The sequence below is a fragment of the Podarcis cretensis genome (genome assembly GCF_951804945.1).
Source record: "Podarcis cretensis genome assembly, chromosome: 9".
NCBI lineage: Eukaryota > Metazoa > Chordata > Lepidosauria > Squamata > Lacertidae > Podarcis > Podarcis cretensis.
The window spans coordinates 9,924,804-9,946,453 of NC_137178.1; the positions used below are offsets into that span (position 1 = coordinate 9,924,804).

A 21,650-nucleotide genomic window follows, 5' to 3' on the forward strand; every position below is an offset into this window, starting at 1 on the left:
AACATCAAAAAAACGAAGATCATGGCCACTGGGCCCATCACCTCCTGGCAAATAGAAGGGGAAGAAATGGAGGCAGTGAGAGATTTTACTTTCTTGGGCTCCATTATCACTGCAGATGGTGACAGCAGCCATGAAATTAAAAGACGCCTGCTCCTTGGGAGAAAGGCGATGGCAAATCTAGACAGCACCTTAAAAAGCAGAGACATCACCTTGCCGACAAAGGTCCGTATAGTTATAGCCATGGTTTTCCCAGTAGTGATGTATGGAAGTGAGAGCTGGACCATAAAGAAGGCTGGTTGCCAAAGAATTGATGCTTTTGAATTACGGTGCTGGAGGAGACTCTTGAGAGTCCCATGGACTGCAAGAAGATCAAACCTCTCCATTCTTCAGGAAATCAGCCCTGAGTGCTCACTGGAAAGACAGATCGTGAAGCTGAGGCTCCAATACTTTGGCCACCTCATGAGAAGAGAAGACTCCCTGGAAAAGACCCTGATGTTGGGAAAGATTGAGGGCACAAGGAGAAGGGAATAAAAGATGGTTGGACAGTGTTCTCGAGGCTACAAACATGAGTCTGACCAAACGGCGGGAGGCAGTGGAAGACAGGAGTGCCTGGCGTGCTCTGGTCCATGGGGTCACGAAGAGTCGGACATGACTAAACGACTAAACAAAACAACAGGAGGCATAGGGGATGAGTTTATGGGATGGAGGGATTCACGTCCTGTGACCCCTCTATCACCCCCTTGCCTCTTAGGAGTAGTGTGGAGGGGGCGACATGAACAGTTGCCCTGGGTGCAAAATTGTTAGGGGCACAAAATTTTTATACCCGGTGCAGTCTCAATGTGCTTCTGTTGTTGGCCTTGATCTAGTATACCTGAAGGAGTGTCTCTACCCCCATCATTCATCCCGGACACTGAGATCCAGTGCCGAGGGCCTTCTGGCGGTTCCCTCATTGCGATAAGTGAGGTTATAGGGAACCAGACAGAGGGCTTTCTTGGTAATGGCGCCTGCCTTGTGGAACGCCCTCCCTTCAGATGTCAAGGAAATAAGCAGCTATCATATTTTTAAAAGACATCTGAAGGCAGCCCTGTTTAGGGAAGTTTTTAATATTTAATGCTGTATTGTTTTTAACACTCAATTGGGAGCTGCCCAGAGTGGCTGGGGAAACTCAGCCAGATGGGCGGGGTATAAATAATATATTATTATTATTATTATTATTATTATTATTATTATTATTATTATTATTGAAAACAGCTTCTCCATGCAAACCAGGAAGTGATCTTTCCCGACAACAGAACAACTCTTCTTTTCCTATCTCTGCACCTGCTATCTCCTGGGCAGGCGTCAGCAACCTAAGGCCCATGGGCCACAAGCAGTACACGGGGGTCGTTTAACTGGCCCACAAGCCACCCCCAAACCGAGCTGCCCACTCGGTGAGTCCCCGCGCGCTGCGCTGAACCAGCACGGCGTGGCGCAGGGACTCGCTTTCGTGGCACCAGAAATCACGTCTGCGCAGACACAGACACCGGAAATCGCAGGGGCGCGCGAGATCCAGCCCATGGAGGGATCTCCGCTGGAGTGAACTGGCCCAGGCAAGGTAAACTTTGCCAACCCCTGCTCCTGGGTGACATGGACACCTTTAGGCAGTTGAATGCATGTACATACTCAGTACACTTCCCTCCTTCCCACCCTGCTCTCCAAGCTGCCTTGGGCACTGGCAGCCCATGCTATGCCACTGCTCTTAGTGCTCCCTTTAGTTAATCCCACCTCCTCACACAGGAACCATTGCTCTAAAAGAAGGTGGGTACCACCACTCAGGAAGTGGAACGCACAACAAAAAAAATTGTAAAACAGGGTCTGAGTAAAACACTTTGAATTTTTCTCTACTGTCAAGCACTGTATAAATTTTATAAAATTCACAGGAAATCACTGTTGGACTGTCTCCTTTCCACTCTAATACCATCTTCAGCAGAACCTATATCCATTGTGAAACAATTTCAAATGTTCAATTTGGTACAGGGATGGAGCAGGGATGAGGAGCTAGGAGCCTTCTAGTTATCTGTTGGACTACAACTCCCATCTTCCCTGACCGCTGGCTGTGCAGGCTGGGACTGATGAGAGACAGAGTCTAACAACTTCCAAAGAATCACTGATTCCACATCCCTGCCTGTAGAACTCACTTGCTTTGCAAGATCTTGCACTCATTCTAACTTTTTCTCAAATGTTGCTTCAAAAAGACAAAGAATCCAGCCTGCTTCTTGCAGCTTTTGGCACTTCATGGATTGCCTCTGTTTATTTATTTATAGACTAGAGTAATGCACCTTCAAAGTGAATATTATGAATGCTGCATTCTCTAACACTCCCATACTTTCTTATTTTCTTTTTATACTGCATTTAATGAACCTCTCTTTTTTCCTCTGCATCCTCCTCCATTTCTTTTCAAGGAGCCGAGTCTACTTTTCACTCATTTGTTTCCCTTCGTTGAAAATACTGCTGGGAGCATCTGGATGGCGCCAATATTGTTGCTTTTAGTTTTACTTATTTTATTATTTCCCTCAAATGCCATCTTCGCATTCTCTCCTCTTTCTCTTTTCTCCACTTCTGTAGACTAACCTGCATTTTTAAGAATGCATATGTATTTTATCAGTCTTTTTTTCTAAGATGCTTGCTTTCCAAACTTCCAGTATCGATTATTCTTCTGTTCCTGTCTGTTTCTCTATCTCTTTGCTAGTTTCTACTCTCCAATGCCCTTGGCCTCTGTGCTGAATGGCTTCCTAAAACAGAAGCTGTAATCTTTCTGTTTTCTCATGATTATTGCTCTAAGACAGCGGTAGCAGAGGGTCATTCCCAGGGTCAAAAGTGGCCCTCCAGACCTCTCTATCTGGCCCTCTAGGAATGCATCCTAGACTAAACTCCTCACTGGTCCTGCTTCACAGACAGCCTCTGGCATATTGCGTGGATGAGACTAAGAGTGGGTTCAATTTTCAAGAGAAGGCTGTTTCTGTATATGCTGTAGAGGGAACTGAGTGGCAGATGGGGCTCATCAACCTGGGTAGGTAGCCCATCTAGGAGAAAAACTCTGACCCTAAAATAAAAGGCTATGGAGTAAACCCTACACACATCAGGAGTAGAGTCCCTAAGATTGTTGTGTTAGAATTCCTACTCCATGATTGCAGTCATGGGATTTTTGTCTTTCACATGACGGTGTATGTTTTGACTCCACAGAGTGGGATGTGACGGAGACAGGATGGTTGTGTCCGTGAAGTGGGACTATTGTCCTTTGTTCTTTTTCTCTTTGCTGTCTGATGCTTGAGAGAGAGGGAGCCATGTTGCAGTGCTCCGTGTGTGTTTATGTGTAAATAAAGTAGATTAGCCAAAATGCTGAGTTTCTGAGGTCTGTCACGCAAGTTGCGCAAACTCTGCAGATCCCTAAGTGTGCCGGTGTCGGTTGATACCAGCCGCTGTGATGTTCGGGCAGAAGAAAGCTTTTGAAGCTCCCAAACGAAAAACCAGGAGGGAGAGAACATGCCAGTCAGGCATGTATCTCTGCCAGAGTCCTACTTGAGTGTAGGCTGAACTCCTGACACGTTGGATGGTGCCTTCCAGCAGCTCCTGGAGCCAAGCTGGTGCCAAATGTATTGCTCTGCTTTCCTTTGAGCCTCACTGGCGAGGGCAAGAGAAGGGTCTTGTTGTCTGGGCAGCCCAGCACCTCTAGACACACTGCCCAGCCTTGCACCCCAGGAAGGTCACTTCTGTGCTGCTAATGCAGCTCTTTGACTTCACTCCATTGTCTTTCAAAACAGAGAGATGTCAACGATTCACGAGCATGCAGCTTGATTTGCATGTGGGGTGTTTATACATCTTCCCATTCATCTTCCATTCGCCCAACACTTTTCTAGGCATTTTTCTTTTCACTCACCAGGTAGCAAAAAAATTCCATTGTTTAAAGTGGATTTAAACTGCCAGAGTATTTTCACCCACTCTTAACTGCACAATGCCCCTTCCGATCTTCAGGAGGAGGGGGGGTTGTAGGATCACGACCCCGCCCACACTCGCTCTCGCGAGGCTGGCGTCAGCCTCGCGGGAGACAGGGATTCACCCAATTAGCATACTCTGTGGTGCCAGCCAATCGGCTGGCGGCAGGGGCGGGACTTCGTTGGCGTATAGGAAAGGGGTGGACTTGATATGGAACATTATCAATGACTTGGAATTGTTGAGGGCATCCCATGAAAACATTACAATAATTTGGTCATCTTTGCTGGAAAGGCGATGTTGGCGGGATGCAGAGAAACCCGTGGCCGTGAACAAAGCTAGGAGGATTGTGGAGCGCACGGTGGCTCGTAGAGTGGCCGCATGGGGCGGTCGGGTCATTCAGCACCCATGCATACGATTTGAAAAGGAAATGCTTTATCGCTGGGATGGCGTGCATCTATCTGATGCTGGCAATGATATTTGGTTGGCAGATATTTTTCAAGGCGTTAGGGATTGGTTACAGGTTTGAGGGTATTGGCGGCGATCCGGCTTGCGGCTCGGTGGCGGTAGGCATTGGCCGGGGTATTATCATGCAGATGAGGTTGGGGGGGAGGAACGCCATCACCTCCCCCAATGCTTGAAGGGTAGTTCGTTAAAGGACTCCGAGGGGTGATGCCTCGTCCGAAACCTACAGAGGCTAGGGCCTAAAGCGCGCCCCTGAGCGGTAACCCCTCGGGGAGCGCCTAGGGATATGCATCTCGGGTGGCTCCCCCTGTTGGTGTTTAACCCTTCCCGGTCAGACCAGATAGTCGGTTAGGGCCAATGCCTAAAGCCAATACCCTTCTTTCCTGTAATCAATAAAGTTGTGGCCATTTTCGCCCATTAACCTAAAACTCTGTGTCCGTTGTCTTCATTTATTCCACCTGTGGGGGGGAGGGAATAGCCACACAATGCCCCTTCTGATCTTCAGGAGGAGGGGGGGTTGTGGGATCACGACCCCGCCCACACTCGCTCTCGCGAGGCTGGCGTCAGCCTCGCGGGAGACAGGGATTCACCCAATTAGCATACCCTGTGGCGCCAGCCAATCGGCTGGCGGCAGGGGCGGGACTTCGTAAGGCCACTTAAGGTCAGGGCAGCCCCTGGCTCGCCCCCTTTCTTCCCTGGAGACGACGCGGTTTCCCACCCACCCGCCCTTTAGGTTTTGCCACTGACCTTGCTATGGGCTTCAGCTGGTCGCCGCAAGGGGCCTGGTAGGAGTTTTTCCATTTGGCTAATTGGCTGGTTTTGTGAGCCACTTGGTTTTTTCGCCTACCTCGTAGCAAATCGTCACAACTCCCTCGGTTTTGGCGGTAGGCATTGGCCGGGGTATTATCATGCAGATGAGGTTGGGGGGGAGGAACGCCATCACCTCCCCCAATGCTTGAAGGGTAGTTCGTTAAAGGACTCTGAGGGGCGACGCCTCGTCCGAAACCTACGGAGGCTAGGGCCTAAAGCGCGCCCCTGAGCGGTAACCCCTCGGGGAGCGCCTAGGGATATGCATCTCGGGTGGCTCCCCCTGTTGGTGTTTAACCCTTCCCGGTCAGACCGGATAGTCGGTTAGGGCCAATGCCTAAAGCCAATACCCTTCTTTCCTGTAATCAATAAAGTTGTGGCCATTTTCGCCCATTAACCTAAAACTCTGTGTCCGTTGTCTTCATTTATTCCACCTGTGGGGGGGAGGGAATAGCCACACAAAACTTCCTTGAATCCCACCACTCTTCTGAATAATACCCTTCCCCACCCTCTCACTATATATAAGGGTCTGGTGACTTCTGTTTCAGTGTATCTGAAGACATGTGCATGCACACGAAAGCTCATACCCAGAACAAACTTAGTTGATCTCAAAGGTGCTACTGGAATGAATTTTTATTTTATTTACTTATTTTTTTCTTTCGCCTGTGAAGAATGACAGTCTCAAGGCTCCCAGAGGAAAGCACAAATCCTTCCTTCATTGTTGCATGGGTTTCCATGCTCTCTCGCTCTCTCTACACGAAGCCTTCGCCTGGAATTAATGAGCAGAAACAGCAATTTCCCTTAGAAATTCTCAGCTTTTGCTTCTAGAACATAACATACCCATTTCCAAAATGTGCACTGAGGATGAAAGAAGCAGCGGTAAAAAGGATGCTGGGATTTTTTATTTTATTACATTTTGCAGCCCTATTAGCCTTAATGAATCAAGAGGAGACAAAAGAGGAATTGTGGAAATTGGGGCCCTGGGGGGGAGGAAACGAGAGAGGTGGGTTTAGGATAAAATATCTTCCCCTTGGTGATTGTCAAGACTCATTTCAGTGCCGTAAGCACTCAGTGGCAATTGCTGAAACAGTGAGCTGCCTTTAAGTTGTGACTTACACCTCTCCAAAGGTGTAAGCCATCTTCCAGAAACTGTTCCTGACCTGGAGTTATTGAAGAATAAACAGCAGCATGCTTTCAGGATCTTTAAGCTCAGCCATTATCAAGCAAGCAACCTCCGCGCCCCCCCCCCCATTTTTATTAAATTTCCTGTTTTACATTTTTGAATATTCATTTAAACAACCTTAAAATATCAATGACTTCCCTTCTTCTTCCCTTCCCATGGTTCATTTTGCATAACATAAATCCCTGCATATTTTATATAAGCTAAACCATTGGGTATTCCATTATTGCATCCATGAAAACTTATTTACGCGGTTGAATTTATCTTAATGCTGCCCACGTTTTCAAATATACACAATTTCCCCCCATATATTCAATAAACATTTCCCAATCTTCTTCAAACATATGTTCTTGTTATCAAGCGGGCAACCTTGCAGGAATCTGGAGAAGGGCACATCTTTGAAAGATGGAGAAATGCTTTCAGTTGTGTTGTGGACCACCCCACCTACATCAGGTGTGACGTAAAAAAGAAAAAGCAGAGAACACAGTTGAAGTATGCAACTTCCTCACAATGGTGGTCTCCAGCTTAGATTGCATTAAAGGAAGATTAGACAAATTCATGGAGGGGAAGACTTTTTTTAAAAAAATAATAATACTTTTAATAGCAATTTCAACATAACAAATTATCAAACCATATAGTCACATACATCATTTTTCCCTCTCCCCACCCTTCCATCCCTCCCTCCCACCCCCACCAAAGACTTCTCTCAGCTCCTCTTTCTGATTTCTCAACACTTATTATTCTCTGCATGTTATAAATTTATACATATCCTTACGTTATCTATCTATCTATCATGTTATAAACCAATAAATTTGTGTATGTTTATTCAAAACCCTTCCAAGGAGTCCAGTTCATTTTGTTGTCTTTTTAGATAATTTGTAAAAAGCTCCCATTCTTCCTTAAAGTCACAGTTGTCCTTGTCCCACAATCTGTATGTCAATTTAGCCAGGTCTGGGTAGCTCATCCATTTTTCTTGCCACTGCTCTTTTGTTGGGATTTCCTCCTTCTTCCATCCTTGTGCTATCAAGATGCTTGCCGCTGTTGTAGCAAACATAAATAGATTCTTTGTTTTTCTTGGCAGGTCTTGTCCTACAATCCCTAACGAAAATGCTGGGTTTTTTTTTACAAATGTCATTTTAAACATTTTTTTCAATTCATTATATATCATGTCCCAAATTTTTTTTAACTTCTCTACTTTCCCACCACATATGATAAATTCATGGAGGGGGAAACTATTGATGGCTAGAAAACCATGATGGCTATGCCCTGTGTCAGGGAACTGCCATCGGAGCCAGAGGGAGAGGGAGGGCTCCAGAGGGATTCTGGAGAGCGTACCAGGAGGGAGAGAAGCAGCCCATCTTCTGGGGAAGGAAATCAGCGTAACACTAGTGGAGAAGGGGGGGGCAGATGGGGGAATCGGCAAGGTGGCTCCATGACTCCTCGCCGGAGACCAGCGGGGAGAGCACGGGTCCTCCGCTGCCCACACCCTCCCTGCGCAGAAGGCTTCCGCGCAGGGAGAGTAGGCGGAGACTAGGCGTCAAAGAGCTTGTTTGCTGGAAGAAGTTCAAGAAACGCCCACTGACGGATTCTGCAAGCGATTGAGACAGCCACGGGTGAGTGGCTGTCCGGACAGAAAGGGTTCACCCAGGTAACTCAGCCAAGCGTGGCGCCGATTTACGCACGAGCAACCCCTAGAACCATTACACCCTGCCTCCACAACTGGAGAAAGCAAATGTTTCTGAATACCAGTTGCTCAAATCCTGCTCACAGGTTTCCCCCAGACATCTCGTTGACCACTGTAAGAACAGGATACTGGACTAGATGGACCACTGACCTGATCCAGCATGCTCGTATTATGTTCTTATTATCAAACTCCACCATGGCTCCGGAGAATTCAATCCTCATATTATTGATGACTGGTGACATTGATGATAACAGTAACTGGGGTGATATGGTAGTTCTTTCAAATGCAAATGGGCTTTTGAATTAATTGCTCTTCCTCCTGCTTGGTTTTTCAGGACGGGATTACATGAGAGACAAAATCTGTCAAGAATTCAACCACTTGGGGAAAGACAAATTCCGTTCTCTGTACGTATTTTTGAAGGCGATGCTTATTCAGAGCCGCACACCTGCTGTCCTTCAGACCAGCCAAAATGGGGTAGCTCTGGTCGTAAAAGGGAGATATCAAATATCTGTTTCTGAACAGGGCTGCCCCTGTTTGGTTTCGAAAATACTGAACTAAGCCGGGGGGGGGGGGAGGGAGGAGCCAGATCAGAACCCAATAACTTAAGGAGAGAGTTTGGTGGATCACACAGCCATTTGGTAAGGCAGGCTGAATCTGAGGGAGAAATAATAATAATAATAATAATAATAATAATAATAATAATAATAATAATTTATTTATATCCCGCCCTCTCCAGCCGAAGCCAGGCTCAGAGCAGCTAACAACAATAAAAGTAACACAGTTTACATAAAATCACAATCAATTAATTGAAATATATTCTAAAATCAATTCATTCTGAAATCAATTCAGAATCAAATTAATGACAACCATTGGGCTAGAGTTCTATGAGGATTGCCAAAGGAGGGGGTCAGGCTGTGCCTTGGCCAAAGGCCTGGTGGAACAGCTGTGTCTTGCAGGCCCTGCGGAAAGAGGACAAGTCCCCCAGGGCCCTAGTCTCTTGTGACAGAGGGTTCCACCAGATCGGAGCCACAGCCGAAAAAGCCCTGGCTCTGATTGAGGCCAGCCTAACTTCTCTGTGGCCCGGGACCTCCAATATGTTTTATGTCCTCCGTGGGACATACCAGGAGAGGCGGTCCCGTAGCTCCGAGGGTCCTAGGCCTACTGTATTGTGGGTGGAGACTGCCAGAATGTGGAATTGAATGGCTTTCCGTGTCTAGGGTTTTGCTGGCTGCTGGTGGTGGCAACAGTATAGCGTGGAAATGTTTATTTTATTTTTACCGTTATTAAACAAAATTGGTATATTGCTTGATTGCAACAAAGCCCTTCGGATCCCTCCCAACTCCACAATTCCATGATTGTCATTTTGCTTATCTGTCTGTCTGTCTGTCTGTCTGTCTGCCTGTCTGTATGTCTGTCTGTTTGTTTTGCATTCCGCCCTTCATCCATAGATCTCTGGCGGTTCACAACATAAAAATGCAAGATAAAAAACACAAAGTACATGATATAAAAAATAAGAAGAAAAGTAAACCAATGAGTCCCACCCCCTTCCCACAACACATTTCAAAAGGTATCAAATGTTAACCAGCCAAAGGCCTGGTTGAAGAGGGAAATGTTCGCCTGGCTCATAAAGGTATATAATGAAGGTGCCAGGCAAACCACCCTGGGGAGAGCATTCCACAAGTGGGGAGCCACCACAGAAAAGGCCCATTCTCATGTTGCCACCATCTGGACCTCTCGAGGAGGAGGCACATGAAAGAAGGGCCTCAGAGGATGCTCTCAGGGTCCGTGTAGGTTCATATGGAGAGAGGTGGTCCTTGAGCCATTTAAGGCTCCATAGGGCCAAACCAGCACTTTGAATTATACTAAGATTATTATAATACCCTTTCCCTCCTGTTGGTTCGCAGAGCAATTATCATGAACAGCAGGAAGTATACCAACAGCACCTTTGAGGAAGTCAAGAGTATCGCGGTGGAGATTGTCGCCCTTGCGGAAAAATGCTGCATTGAGGGAGCCGACCCGGAATGCTACACAACAGAGGTACACTTCCACAAGCATATATGTGCACCCAACCCTTCTCAGTGCTAAGTGAGGACAGGATCACACTTCAAAACGACCACACCCCAGAGGACAGGATCACACTTCAAAACGACCTTGACAGATTAGAGAACTGGGCCAAAACAAACAGGATGAATTTTAACAGGGAGAAATGTAAAGTATTGCACTTTGGCAAAAAAAATGAGAGGCACAAATACAAGATGGGTGACACCTGGCTTGAGAGCAGTACATGTGAAAAGGATCTAGGAGTCTTGGTTGACCACAAACTTGACATGAGCCAACAGTGTGACGCGGCAGCTAAAAAAGCCAATGCAATTCTGGGCTGCATCAATAGGAGTATAGCATCTAGATCAAGGGAAGTAATAGTGCCACTGTATTCTGCTCTGGTCAGACCTCACCTGGAGTACTGTGTCCAGTTCTGGGCACCACAGTTCAAGAAGGACACTGACAAACTGGAACATGTCCAGAGGAGGGCAACCAAAATGGTCAAAGGCCTGGAAACGATGCCTTATGAGGAACGGCTAAGGGAGCTGGGCATGTTTAGCCTGGAGAAGAGGAGGTTAAGGGGTGATATGATAGCCATGTTCAAATATATCAAAGGATGTCACATAGAGGAAGCGCACTGAAAAGCGGACACGGAGCAATGGTTCCAAACTACAAGAAAGAAGATTCCACCTAAACATTAGGAAGAACTTCCTGACAGTAAGAGCTGTTCGACAGTGGAATCTGCTGCCTAGGAGTGTGGTGGAGTCTCCTTCTTTGGAGGTCTTTAAGCAGAGGCTTGACAACCATATGTCAGGAGTGCTCTTATGGTGTTTCCTGCTTGGCAGGGGGTTGGACTCGATGGCCCTTGTGGTCTCTTCCAACTCTATGATTCTATGATTCTATTCTATGATTCTAAGTGGTACCAACTTGAGGAGACCATTGGGGGGTATGGCAGGTGATGGGGGGGTTCCCCTGCCCCCTCCATGCCCCCTCATCATGCCATGCTCCTTCCAAGTCGAGGTCAGGCCAGCGTGCACTCAGGCAGGCTCAATGAGCAACAGTTGGTGGCAGCGTGGACGTCAGCATCATGGCCGGGGCACTTGCTGTCCTTCCTCCCTCCCCCCCCAGTCAGCTGGCCAGACGTGCTTGTCAGAGCTCGGACTGCCACCATGGTAGTTCAGGGTAGCTCCCAATGGGGCCGCTGTCCCTGCCATGATGGGGCTGCCTCTGCTGGTTCACCCATGTGCTCCTGCTGGGCTGCTCCATTGTAAACTGTCAGAGATTGGCGAGACAGATGAGGAATGGTGGAGATCACACACACCTCTTCTCCTGACACTCCAGAAGAAGGGGGATGCAGCACTGATAGCAGGGGTTTGAGGAGTTTGAGGAAGGTCATGTGGGAATTGTTAAATTGTGGGTTGACATAGCAGACGACACAGCGATTTCTCCAAAGCAGCTCTTTATTTTGTAAGCTGGAATAGAACTGACTAGCAAACAGCTCAGCCGGCCTGCTTTTATAGGCAGCCGGCTGTCAACATTGTAGCAACAACAACCCAGAGTTTCCCGCCTAAAATAACTGACGTGGACCTGAGTGAAAACTATCTACAGACCTGAGTGAAAACTATCTACAGTATCCCCCTGCTGGCCCAGGGTGAAACTTCACTACATAACAGGAATGTTCAGGGATGCAGGAGAGCATCTATTGTTTGATTATATCCTTTCCAACTTGTGTTAACAAGTTCTACAATTTAGCAGAGTAACATTCCCCTTTTTAAACTCAGTGGATGCATTTACTCAGGCTCACCAAAGCCTCTAGAATAACTGTTCTGGTATTTTCCCCTTATTCCCTCATTAAAGATAAGACATGACACAGTCTTCTATAAAAGTATAAAAAGAGTTTACTCACATTCTGTTCACAATTGGATCCCAGAAGGCAGACTTAGCTTAGAAAAGTAACACACACTTGGAAACGATCACATAAAGAGACAGTCCCTTTGTCCTCTCTTGGCTGGAAGCCAAGAGAGCATCTTTGGCTAAGCAGATGTTGCTTTTTCGATGCATGTAGTCAAAGAGAGAGAGATGGCTGCCCTGCCCTGTGCTTTTGTCATTACCTGCACAGGTGAGGCCACGCTCACCTCTAGTCACATGCAGAGGTAATCTGTCCCAAAATTCAATGTATTTTTCAAAACGTTTTTCAAAAAAACATGTTCACAGTGTTTTTTATGCATGTGTAGATTCCACCTAGATTTCCCTTTGCTTTGACCAGACAGTGCTTTTTCATGTGATCTTATGTACAGTATCAGAGGCTGTAATACTTAGGCAAACCTGTAACCTTTCCCTCTTTTTTCCTTCCCTCTCTCTTCCTCCCACCCAGTCTTTAGCACTCTCGGCCAAATCCTGTGACCCAAATAACCCTTTCCCGAAGCATCCAGGGACAGCTGCCTGTTGCCGCGAGGAAGGCCTTGAACGAAAGCTGTGCTTGGCAGCCTTGAAGCACCCACCCAAGGAGTTCCATACATATGTGGAGCCATCCAATGAGGAACTATGTGGGGCCTTCAGAAAGGACCCCCAGGAATTTGCAGACAGGTGAGTCATGTGTGCAATTCAAGTGTGCCACTTACCTATCCCATTCAGGCACCAGAATCCATCTCTGATGGCTGTGCCACTTACCTGTCCCGTTTAGGCAGCAGAGTCCGCACTCTGATGGCTGGTCCAGGTCTCATGGGCTCAGGGGAGCCCTGGAGACAGATCCCTGCAGTTGGAGAGAACGCTAAAGGTCCTAACTCCTCCATCTACTGATTATCCTATCATAATATAGTCATAGAATCATAGAATAGAATCATAGAATCATAGAGTTGGAAGAGACCACAAGGGCCATCGAGTCCAACCCCCTGCCAAGCAGGAAACACCATCAGAGCATTCCTGACATATGGTTGTCAAGCCTCTGCTTAAAGACCACCACACTCCTTGGCAGCAAATTCCACTGTCGAACAGCTCTTACTGTCAGGAAGTTCTTTCTAATGTTTAGGTGGAATCTTCTTTCTTGTAGTTTGGAGCCATTGCTCCGTGTCCGCTTCTCTGGAGCAGCAGAAAACAACCTTTCTCCCTCCTCTATGTGACATCCTTTTATATATTTGAACATGGCTATCATATCACCCCTTAACCTCCTCTTCTCCAGGCTAAACATGCCCAGCTCCCTTAGCCGTTCCTCATAAGGCATCGTTTCCAGGCCTTTGACCATTTTGGTTGCCCTCCTCTGGACACGTTCCAGTTTGTCAGTGTCCTTCTTGAACTGTGGTGCCCAGAACTGGACACAGTACTCCAGGTGAGGTCTGACCAGAGCAGAATACAGTGGCACTATTACTTCCCTTGATCTAGTCATACCTCATGTTACATTTGCTTCAGGTTGAACATTTTCAGGTTGCGTCCCGCAGCGACCCGGAAGTACTGGAAAGGGTTACTTCTGGGTTTTGCCGCTCACACATGCTCAGATGCGCAAAATGACGTCACGCGCATGCACATAAGTGGCGAATCGCGACCCACAGATGCGGGTTGCATTCTGCTCATGTTGCAAACAGGCCTCCGGAATGGATCCCGTTCACAACCAGAGGTATCACTGTAGTTCTTACAAATCTCACCCTATGAAGCTGCCTTCTGCTGAGTCAAGATCATTGATCCAGCTAGCTCACTCCTGTCCACCAACAGTAGTCTGTGAGGCGGGGATTTTTCAGCCTAGAATTAGTTTTCTACTCTCAACAACAGAGAGGAAAAGCTGGGACCTTCTGCACTCAAACCACGTGATGTGCTTCACCCACTGAGCTATGGCTCCTTCCTGGGTCTGTTATAATGCAAATATACCACCCCATATATTTTCCTTCTAGAAACTTATTTTTTCTCCAGTTTGCCCAAAGTTCTTTCCAGTGAGGTGTCTGTGAAGCAAGAAAGAGCTTTAAAACCACAAACAGGTTTTCATCTCGTTGTTTTGCACAGCTGGGGATTTAATATTGGAGGGATTTGGAGGTTGGATGGGATATTATTTATTATTTATCCTTCCTCTTATCACTTCTATGAGTTAACATCCAGTTAGTAGAATTTAAAATTTACCATCCCTTTGCAGCATAAAATGTGGAAACTCAGCACTTGGAGAAGTCTGACAGCGGAAATAGCTGCAAAGATTTCGCTGACCTCACTTGTGATATGCAATCACTTATGTTCTACTTTGTGGTCCATTTTCTAGGTTTCTGTATGAGTTTTCCATTGACCATAGCCATACACCTTTGCCACTCTTGATCGCCTCCACAACAACCTACTTGTCCATCGTCGGAACATGTTGTACCCATGCGCAACCCACAGTCTGCTTCTTAAAAGAGGTAGGTACTTTCTTTTCTCAGGACTAAACGCATTGCATTTCCAATTCAGCTGCAGCCCGATGCCGGCAGCCATTTCCCTGACAAATGAACTTTAAGCACCAAGCACATCAAATGCCTTCTCAGTGATGCTTCACAATTTGTTCCACTTATGTAGCATTGCCAGCCACCTAAGGGCGCCATGTTGTGCATTTTTGCAATGGGTTTTTTAAAGAAGAAGAAGAAGAAGAAGAAGAAGAAGAAGAAGAAGAAGAAGAAGAAGAAGAAGAAGAAGAAGAAGAAGAATTTATTATTTGTACCCCGCCCATCTGGCTCGGTTTCCCCAGCCACTCTGGGCGGCTTCCATAAAAACCAAAAATACACTAAAATATCACAGATTAAAAACTTCCCTGAACAGGGCTGCCTTAAGATGTCTTCTGAATGTCAGGTAGTTATTTGTCGCTTTGACATCTGATGGGAGGGCGTTCCACAGGGCAGGCGCCACTACCGAGAAGGCCCTCTGCCTGGTTCCCTGTAGCTTTGCTTCTCGCAATGAGGGAACCGACAGAAGGCCCTCGGCGCTGGACCTCAGCGTCCGGGCAGAACGATGGGGGTGGAGACGCTCCTTCAGGTATACTGGACCGACTCCCTGGACGCATCCCAACAAGGAGGGGCTCGCTTCACTCTCCGCATGTGAAGGAAGCAACCCTCTGTCTCCTCCTTCCTGCCACTCCCCTTGTTCCTCAGAGCTCTCTCTTTCACTCTGAGAAGGAATGTTCCTAACACCCATTTTACGGGTTGGTATTCTATGACAGAGTTCTAGGACTTCCTCGTGACCACTCGCCTCACATCCCTGACAACTAAATTGAGTGAAAATGTGTGATTGCAAAGCTCTGTTATATTTCGGATTCCTGTTAACAGGCACTTCCAGATCTGCTAGAAGCAGATCCATAGAATCATAGAATCATAGAGTTGGAAGAGACCACAAGGGCCATCGAGTCCAACCCCCTGCCAAGCAGGAAACACCATAAGAGCACTCCTGACATATGGTTGTCAAGCCTCTGCTTAAAAACCTCCAAAGAAGGAGACTCCACCACACTCCTTGGCAGCAAATTCCACTGTCGAACAGCTCTTACTGTCAGGAAGTTCTTCCTAATGTTTAGGAGGAATCTTCTTTCTTGTAGTTTGGAACCATTGCTCCGAGTCCGCTTCTCTGGAGCAGCAGAAAGCAACCTTTCTCCCTCCTTTATGTGACATCCTTTTATATATTTGAACATGGCTATCCTATCACCCCTTAACCTCCTCTTCTCCAGGCTAAACATGCCCAGCTCCCTTAGCCGTTCCTCATAAGGCATCATTTCCAGGCCTTTGACCATTTTGGTTGCCCTCCTCTGGACACGTTCCAGTTTGTCAGTGTCCTTCTTGAACTGTGGTGCCCAGAACTGGACACAGTACTCCAGGTGAGGTCTGACCAGAGCAGAATACAGTGGCACTATTACTTCCCTTGATCTAGATGCTATACTCCTATTGATGCAGCCGAGAAGTGCATTGGCTTTTTTAGCTGCCGCATCACACTGTTGGCTCATGTCAAGTTTGTGGTCAACCAAGACTCCTAGATCCTTTTCACATGTACTGCTCTCAAGCCAGGTGTCACCCATCTTGTATTTGTGCCTCTCATTTTTTTTTGCCCAAGTGCAATACTTTACATTTCTCCCTGTTAAAATTCATCTTGTTTGTTTTGGCCCAGTTCTCTAATCTGTCAAGGTCGTTTTGAAGTGTGATCCTGTCCCTTCACTAAGTGTGTCAAGTGTTTGATCTCACCTCTTTCTTTTACGCTGCAGAAGCTGGAGAGGAAGTCTCTCATGATGCTCACTGATCTGTCCAACAAAGCATGCTCCCGCTATTCCGTGTTTGGGAAAGAGAAAACAAAACTCAGGTACAAAGCAAACCTTCTGCATCCTATGTATTTATAGCAAGTCAGAACTTTACCTGTTGCATCTCTGAATTTTTGGTAGTTCCTGTTCATTGTGAAAGCTTGGATAGATCTATCTGGGTTGGAAGAAGCAAACTGCAATGGAATTTCACGGGATAGTACCAAATTTGCTACCATATCCAAATGTGTCTTTCAAGTCGTGTTTTTCAAATGCAGCAGTGCATAAGAATTCTGTCTAGGGCACACAAAAAATGATTCACTTCATATCTAAAGGTAAACCTACCTAATTCACATGTTGCAAAACAATATGAGAACTGAAACACAACCATCGTTCCAAAAAATAAATAAATAACACTTTACTGAATTTTGCAATGCAATTTTCAACTAGACAATAATATAAGGGGGAGTTTGCATAAAAATGAATGTATTAGCGAAAATAACATGCAAATATGCATTATGTTAAGGGAAATGGTTTGCTAAAACTTGAACATTCGCCCAAACTGCATACAAAAATGTGTTTGTCTGGCAAAGTTCACACATTGGGAAATGGAGCCAATCACTGCCCCCTTTCCTACACTGCTTCAGACAAGAATGCCATATAGGGCTAATAGGCATGTTGCAGCAATTCTGTGAACTGCCCTGAGATGTCTGGGTATAGGGCAGTATATAATAATAATAATAATAATAATAATAATAATAATAATAGGAGCTGCACGGCCAGGGGAAAAACAATGCTGTCCAGGGTTGTAAAGACCGCAGAGAGAATAATTGGCTGCACTCTTCCCACCTTGGATCAAATCTATGCTTCCAGGTTCCATAAGAAAGCTGCAGAGATAGTGCAGGATAGTGCACACTCCTGAAATGATCTCTTTCAGCTTCTGCCTTCTGGAAGAAGGTACAGAGTTACAAAGACTAGGACTAGCTGCCTGAGAAACAGTTTCTACCCCAATGCAATTCTGGTTTTAAACTCAGTATAAGGAATCTCTATAGGAGTATATTGTATTTTAAAATGGGGTTTCAGAGTTTTTAGGGGGTTTTGAACGGACCATTTTGGGATAGCTACACTAATTTAAATTCCCACTTATTTTCCCTGCCCATGTCTAGCTATTTCATAACATATACTCAGAAAAGTCCAAATGCTTCTGTTGAGGATATCTTATCCCTTGCTGAAGATGCTTCTGAAGTGCTTGCCAAGTGCTGCGATTCATTGGAAGAAGACTGCGTCCAGAAGGAGGTGAGCATTCAGGAGCAAAAGACCATTTCACATTGATGGCCGTTGTCATTCTGTTGAAAATAGTAGAGTATTCTGTGTCCGACAGGAATGGCTGAGTCCTCTTATCTGCAGAATCAGGTGATGTAGCTCTTGCTGGGTTGTACCGCTTGCAGCTCCACATAGAAAAGGAGCAAATCAGAGAGACGGGCTTTAACTGGGCCTTCTCAACTAGTCTTCTATGTGCTGGTTTTCCATCTGCAGAACAATTTTTATATGGGGCTTTCAGAACTGTGATCCTGCCCTCCACTGGTTCCAAAATGGTACAAGACAGGAAGAACTGTGTCATGTGATCATGCCGACTACGTAACACAGATTGAGCCATATACTTGGCAGCAAGTTCTACATATTTCAATACTTACTTCCAAGGAAGTGTGGATTTAGTGCAATGAGTCTATGAATTCCAAAAAAGAATATCCAAAAGTTTACCTATAGGACGGTAGGCATGCTTCAATCAGTTCATTTTTGGTTTGGACCACGTACAGTGGTACCTCAGTTTTCGAACGTAATCCATTCCGGAAGACCATTCGAGTTCCAAATTGTTCGAAAATGGAAAACTCAATATGGAAAACCATGTGGCATGTTCGACTTCCGAGGCACATTTGAAAACCAAAGCGTTTACTTCCCGGTTTTTGGCGTTTGAGTTCTGAAATGTTCTTCAACGGAGACTTTCAAAAACCACTGTACCACTGTATATGTCAGAGCTGGTTCAGATGTAGGTCAGCACTCAAGATGTAGAGACAAGCAGAAAAGTTAGCTCTTTATTCAAGAAAACAGCATCCCAAGCACCAAGGACTGGCCCCCATGGAATAGTTGCCAGGATTGAAGGTCCTTGTCTAATCATAATCATAATAATTTATTATTTGTTCCCGGCCCATCTGGCTGGGTTTCCCCAGCCACTCTGGGCGGCTTCCAACAAAGATTAAAAATACATTAAAATGTCACACATTAAAAACTTCCCTGAACAGGGCTGCCTTCAGATGTCTTCTGAATGTCAGGTAGTTGTTTATCTCTTTGACATCTGATGGGAGGGCATTCCACAGGGCGGGCGCCACTACCGAGAAGGCCCTCTGCCTGATTCCCTGTAGCTTTGCTTCTCGCAATGAGGGAACCGCCAGAAGGCCCTCAGCGCTGGACCTCAGCGTCCGGAGGTGGAGACGCTCCTTCAGGTATACTGGGCCGAGGCCATTTAGGGCTTTAAAGGTCAACACCAACACATTGAATTGTGCTCGGAAACATACTGGGAGCCAATGTAGGTCTTTCAAGACCGGTGTTATGTGGTCTCGGTGGCTGCTCCCAGTCACCAGTCTAGCTGCTGCATTCTGGATTAGTTGTAGTTCTAGTTGAAGGGTCACCTTCAAAGGTAGCCCCACATAGAGTAGATTGCAGTAGTCCAAGCGGGAGATAACTAGAGCACTTCCCACTAACTCCCCTCCCCAGCTGGATGCCTCCAAAGCAGCCTTAAACATGGAGGCAAGGGAGGAGGGGAGATTACTACAGTAGGAAAGGCAAGCTCGGTGGATGCTTCTGCTGCCTGTAGCCCCTCCTTCTCTGCTTCATGTTCTGAGTCTGCCTTGCTTTCTGCATCTGGCTCCTCTCTCTCACTCAAGCCTGCTGCTTCTTCAGCCTCCAATCATTCTGCCCCCGCTTCATCCTCTGACTTGTTCTCAGTGTCCCACCACCACTCCCCGGGCTCTGAGCCTTCCTCCTCTGAGATTGCCCTAGGGCAGGTATAGGCAAACTCGGCCTTCCAGATGTTTTGGGACTACAACTCCCATCATCCCTGACCACTGGTCCTGTTAGCTAGGGATGATGGGAGTTATAGTCCCAAAACATCTGGGGGGCCGAATTTGCCTGTGCCTGCCCTAGGGGGTTCTGCCACTACTCTTCAGCCAGTCCTTGGTGGTATATTTCTCCCCTGGGACATTTCAGGTGAAGCAGGGACATATGGCTCTTTTTTATCTTGAGTAAAGCCACTGGTTTATCTACTTTAGTATTGTCTACACTAACCGGCAGTTAAGTCTCTGGGGTTTCAAACAGTGGACATTTCCAGTCCTGCAAAGCAGATGCTCTACTACTGAGCTATGGCCCTTTCCCAAAAGGTGGATTTTAAAAACATTGAGTTAGTTAATTACTTTGAAATTGGCCTCTGTGGCTGGACACGCCACATGAAATTGGTCCCTTGGTGCCCGCATCCTTCCACACGAACCATCGCATGTGGTTCAGTTTTGTTGCGAAATCATTGGCTGCCTTTCCTCCCCAGGTGTCTAACCACACTGCCAAAACCTGCAATAAGCTCTCAACCCAAGATAAAAGAATTAACGACTGTTGCCTAGACAATTCTGGCTCCTTGCAGAAATACGTATGCATATATTCCCTGCCATGGGACAAGAATACCGACAGTTCAAATGTTGCAAGTCCGACTCCTGAATGCCTGTGTAATGTGGACTGTAGACAGCGGGAAATTTATAAGTAAGTGTCCCCCTACACACACACACACACACTTTCCTAGAGATAAGCTTTTTAATTAGCTGTAATTTAAATGTGCTTATTCATTATTGGCAACACCTGCTGGTTCCAAACTCAAAATTGCAAACTGACCTTAATTCCCACTTCAACATAAACCTGCATCAAAAAGGTGGGAGAATCCACTTATATGCTTTTTTTCCCACCCGACTTGAAGGTAACAGGACATTTCTTAATTCATCAGTGGTAGGACTTGTGGAAGAGACTGGGGCCTTAGGCACCAAGAAAAAACATTTAAGTTCTCCCAGACAAGCTATGATGTGTTGTAATATGCAGGACTGAAACTGAATGTGTTTATTTTGAAGAAAAAAGTAGCCACGCAGCCCTAATTATCATTATTATATATTTATTTTTCACAACCTGCATTTTCCCCCGGACAGGACTCAAATGCAACTTACAGTTAAAAACAAGAACCGGTACAAACATTTTCTCAAAGAAGCCAATCATTTAAAAACAATTAAACATTGATAAAATTAAAACTCTATACATATGTGAAATCTGTTAAACCCAGTGCTTTTTTTCTGAGGGGACACAGGGGTACGCATACCCCTAAACATTTTGTGAATCTAAGTTTGGCCTGATTGAGGGACAGTATTTCAATATGAGTATTTTTTTTTTTTTAAGGAAAAAAGCACTGGTTAAACCCATACCAATAATTAAAATAGAAAGAGAACAGTACAGTGGAACCGCAGTACAGTGGAACCGCATGATCCATGCGGGAGGCACGTTCGCAATCCGCAGTACTGCGCCTGCGCACACATGTGACGCGATTTGGCATTTCTGCGCATGCGTGAGTGCTGAAACCCGGAGGTAACCCATTCCGGTACTTCCAGGTTTCGGCACATCCGTAACCTGAAAACATGTAACCCGAAGCGTCTATAAACCAAGGTACCACTGTACCAGCCTTGACCCAGAGCCTTGGGTACTAATTCATTTGTAAGGTGAGGAATGAACTGGAACTAATTCCTTCCTAAAACAAACTTTTCAAGAACTTATTCATGAAGAATAAAAGTCCTGGTTAGCTGCTTGATATAAGAGCATCTATGGTCATATATATATGATATATGGGATGCGGGTGGCGCTGGGATACAGGTGGCGCTGTGGGTTAAACCACAGAGCCTAGGACTTGCCAATCAGAAGGTCGCGGTGAGCTCCCGTTGTTTGGTCCCAGCTCCTGCCAACCCAGCAGTTCGAAAGCATGTCAAAGTGCAAGTAGATAAATAGGTACCACTCCAGCGGGAAGGTAAACGGTGTTTCCGTGCGCTGCTCTGGTTCGCCAGAAGCGGTATAGTCATGCTGGCCACATGACCCAGAAGCTGTAGGCCGGGTCCCTCAGCCAATAAAGCAAGATGAGTGCCGCAACCCCAGAGTGGTCACGACTGGACCTAATGGTCAGGGCTCCCTTTACCTTAAGAGCATAGGAAGACCTA

The 21,650-nt window shown here is 46.2% G+C and overlaps 1 protein-coding gene and 1 long non-coding RNA gene across 2 annotated transcripts in view; one reads left to right on the top strand and one right to left on the bottom strand.

Annotated features, from left to right (window-relative positions):
• LOC307224416 overlaps nucleotides 1–21,650 on the bottom strand; it is a 164,464-nt gene that overhangs the window by 90,626 nt on the left and 52,188 nt on the right. The gene's annotated exons all lie outside the window — the stretch shown is intronic.
• GC (GC vitamin D binding protein) overlaps nucleotides 1–21,650 on the top strand; it is a 41,041-nt gene that overhangs the window by 13,606 nt on the left and 5,785 nt on the right. The window contains exons 2-8 of the mRNA XM_079990962.1: nucleotides 8,440–8,509; nucleotides 10,010–10,142; nucleotides 12,520–12,731; nucleotides 14,383–14,515; nucleotides 16,333–16,427; nucleotides 17,529–17,658; nucleotides 19,958–20,166. Coding sequence (XP_079847088.1) covers nucleotides 8,440–8,509; nucleotides 10,010–10,142; nucleotides 12,520–12,731; nucleotides 14,383–14,515; nucleotides 16,333–16,427; nucleotides 17,529–17,658; nucleotides 19,958–20,166 — 982 coding nt within the window. The remainder of the gene's footprint in view (nucleotides 1–8,439; nucleotides 8,510–10,009; nucleotides 10,143–12,519; nucleotides 12,732–14,382; nucleotides 14,516–16,332; nucleotides 16,428–17,528; nucleotides 17,659–19,957; nucleotides 20,167–21,650) is intronic.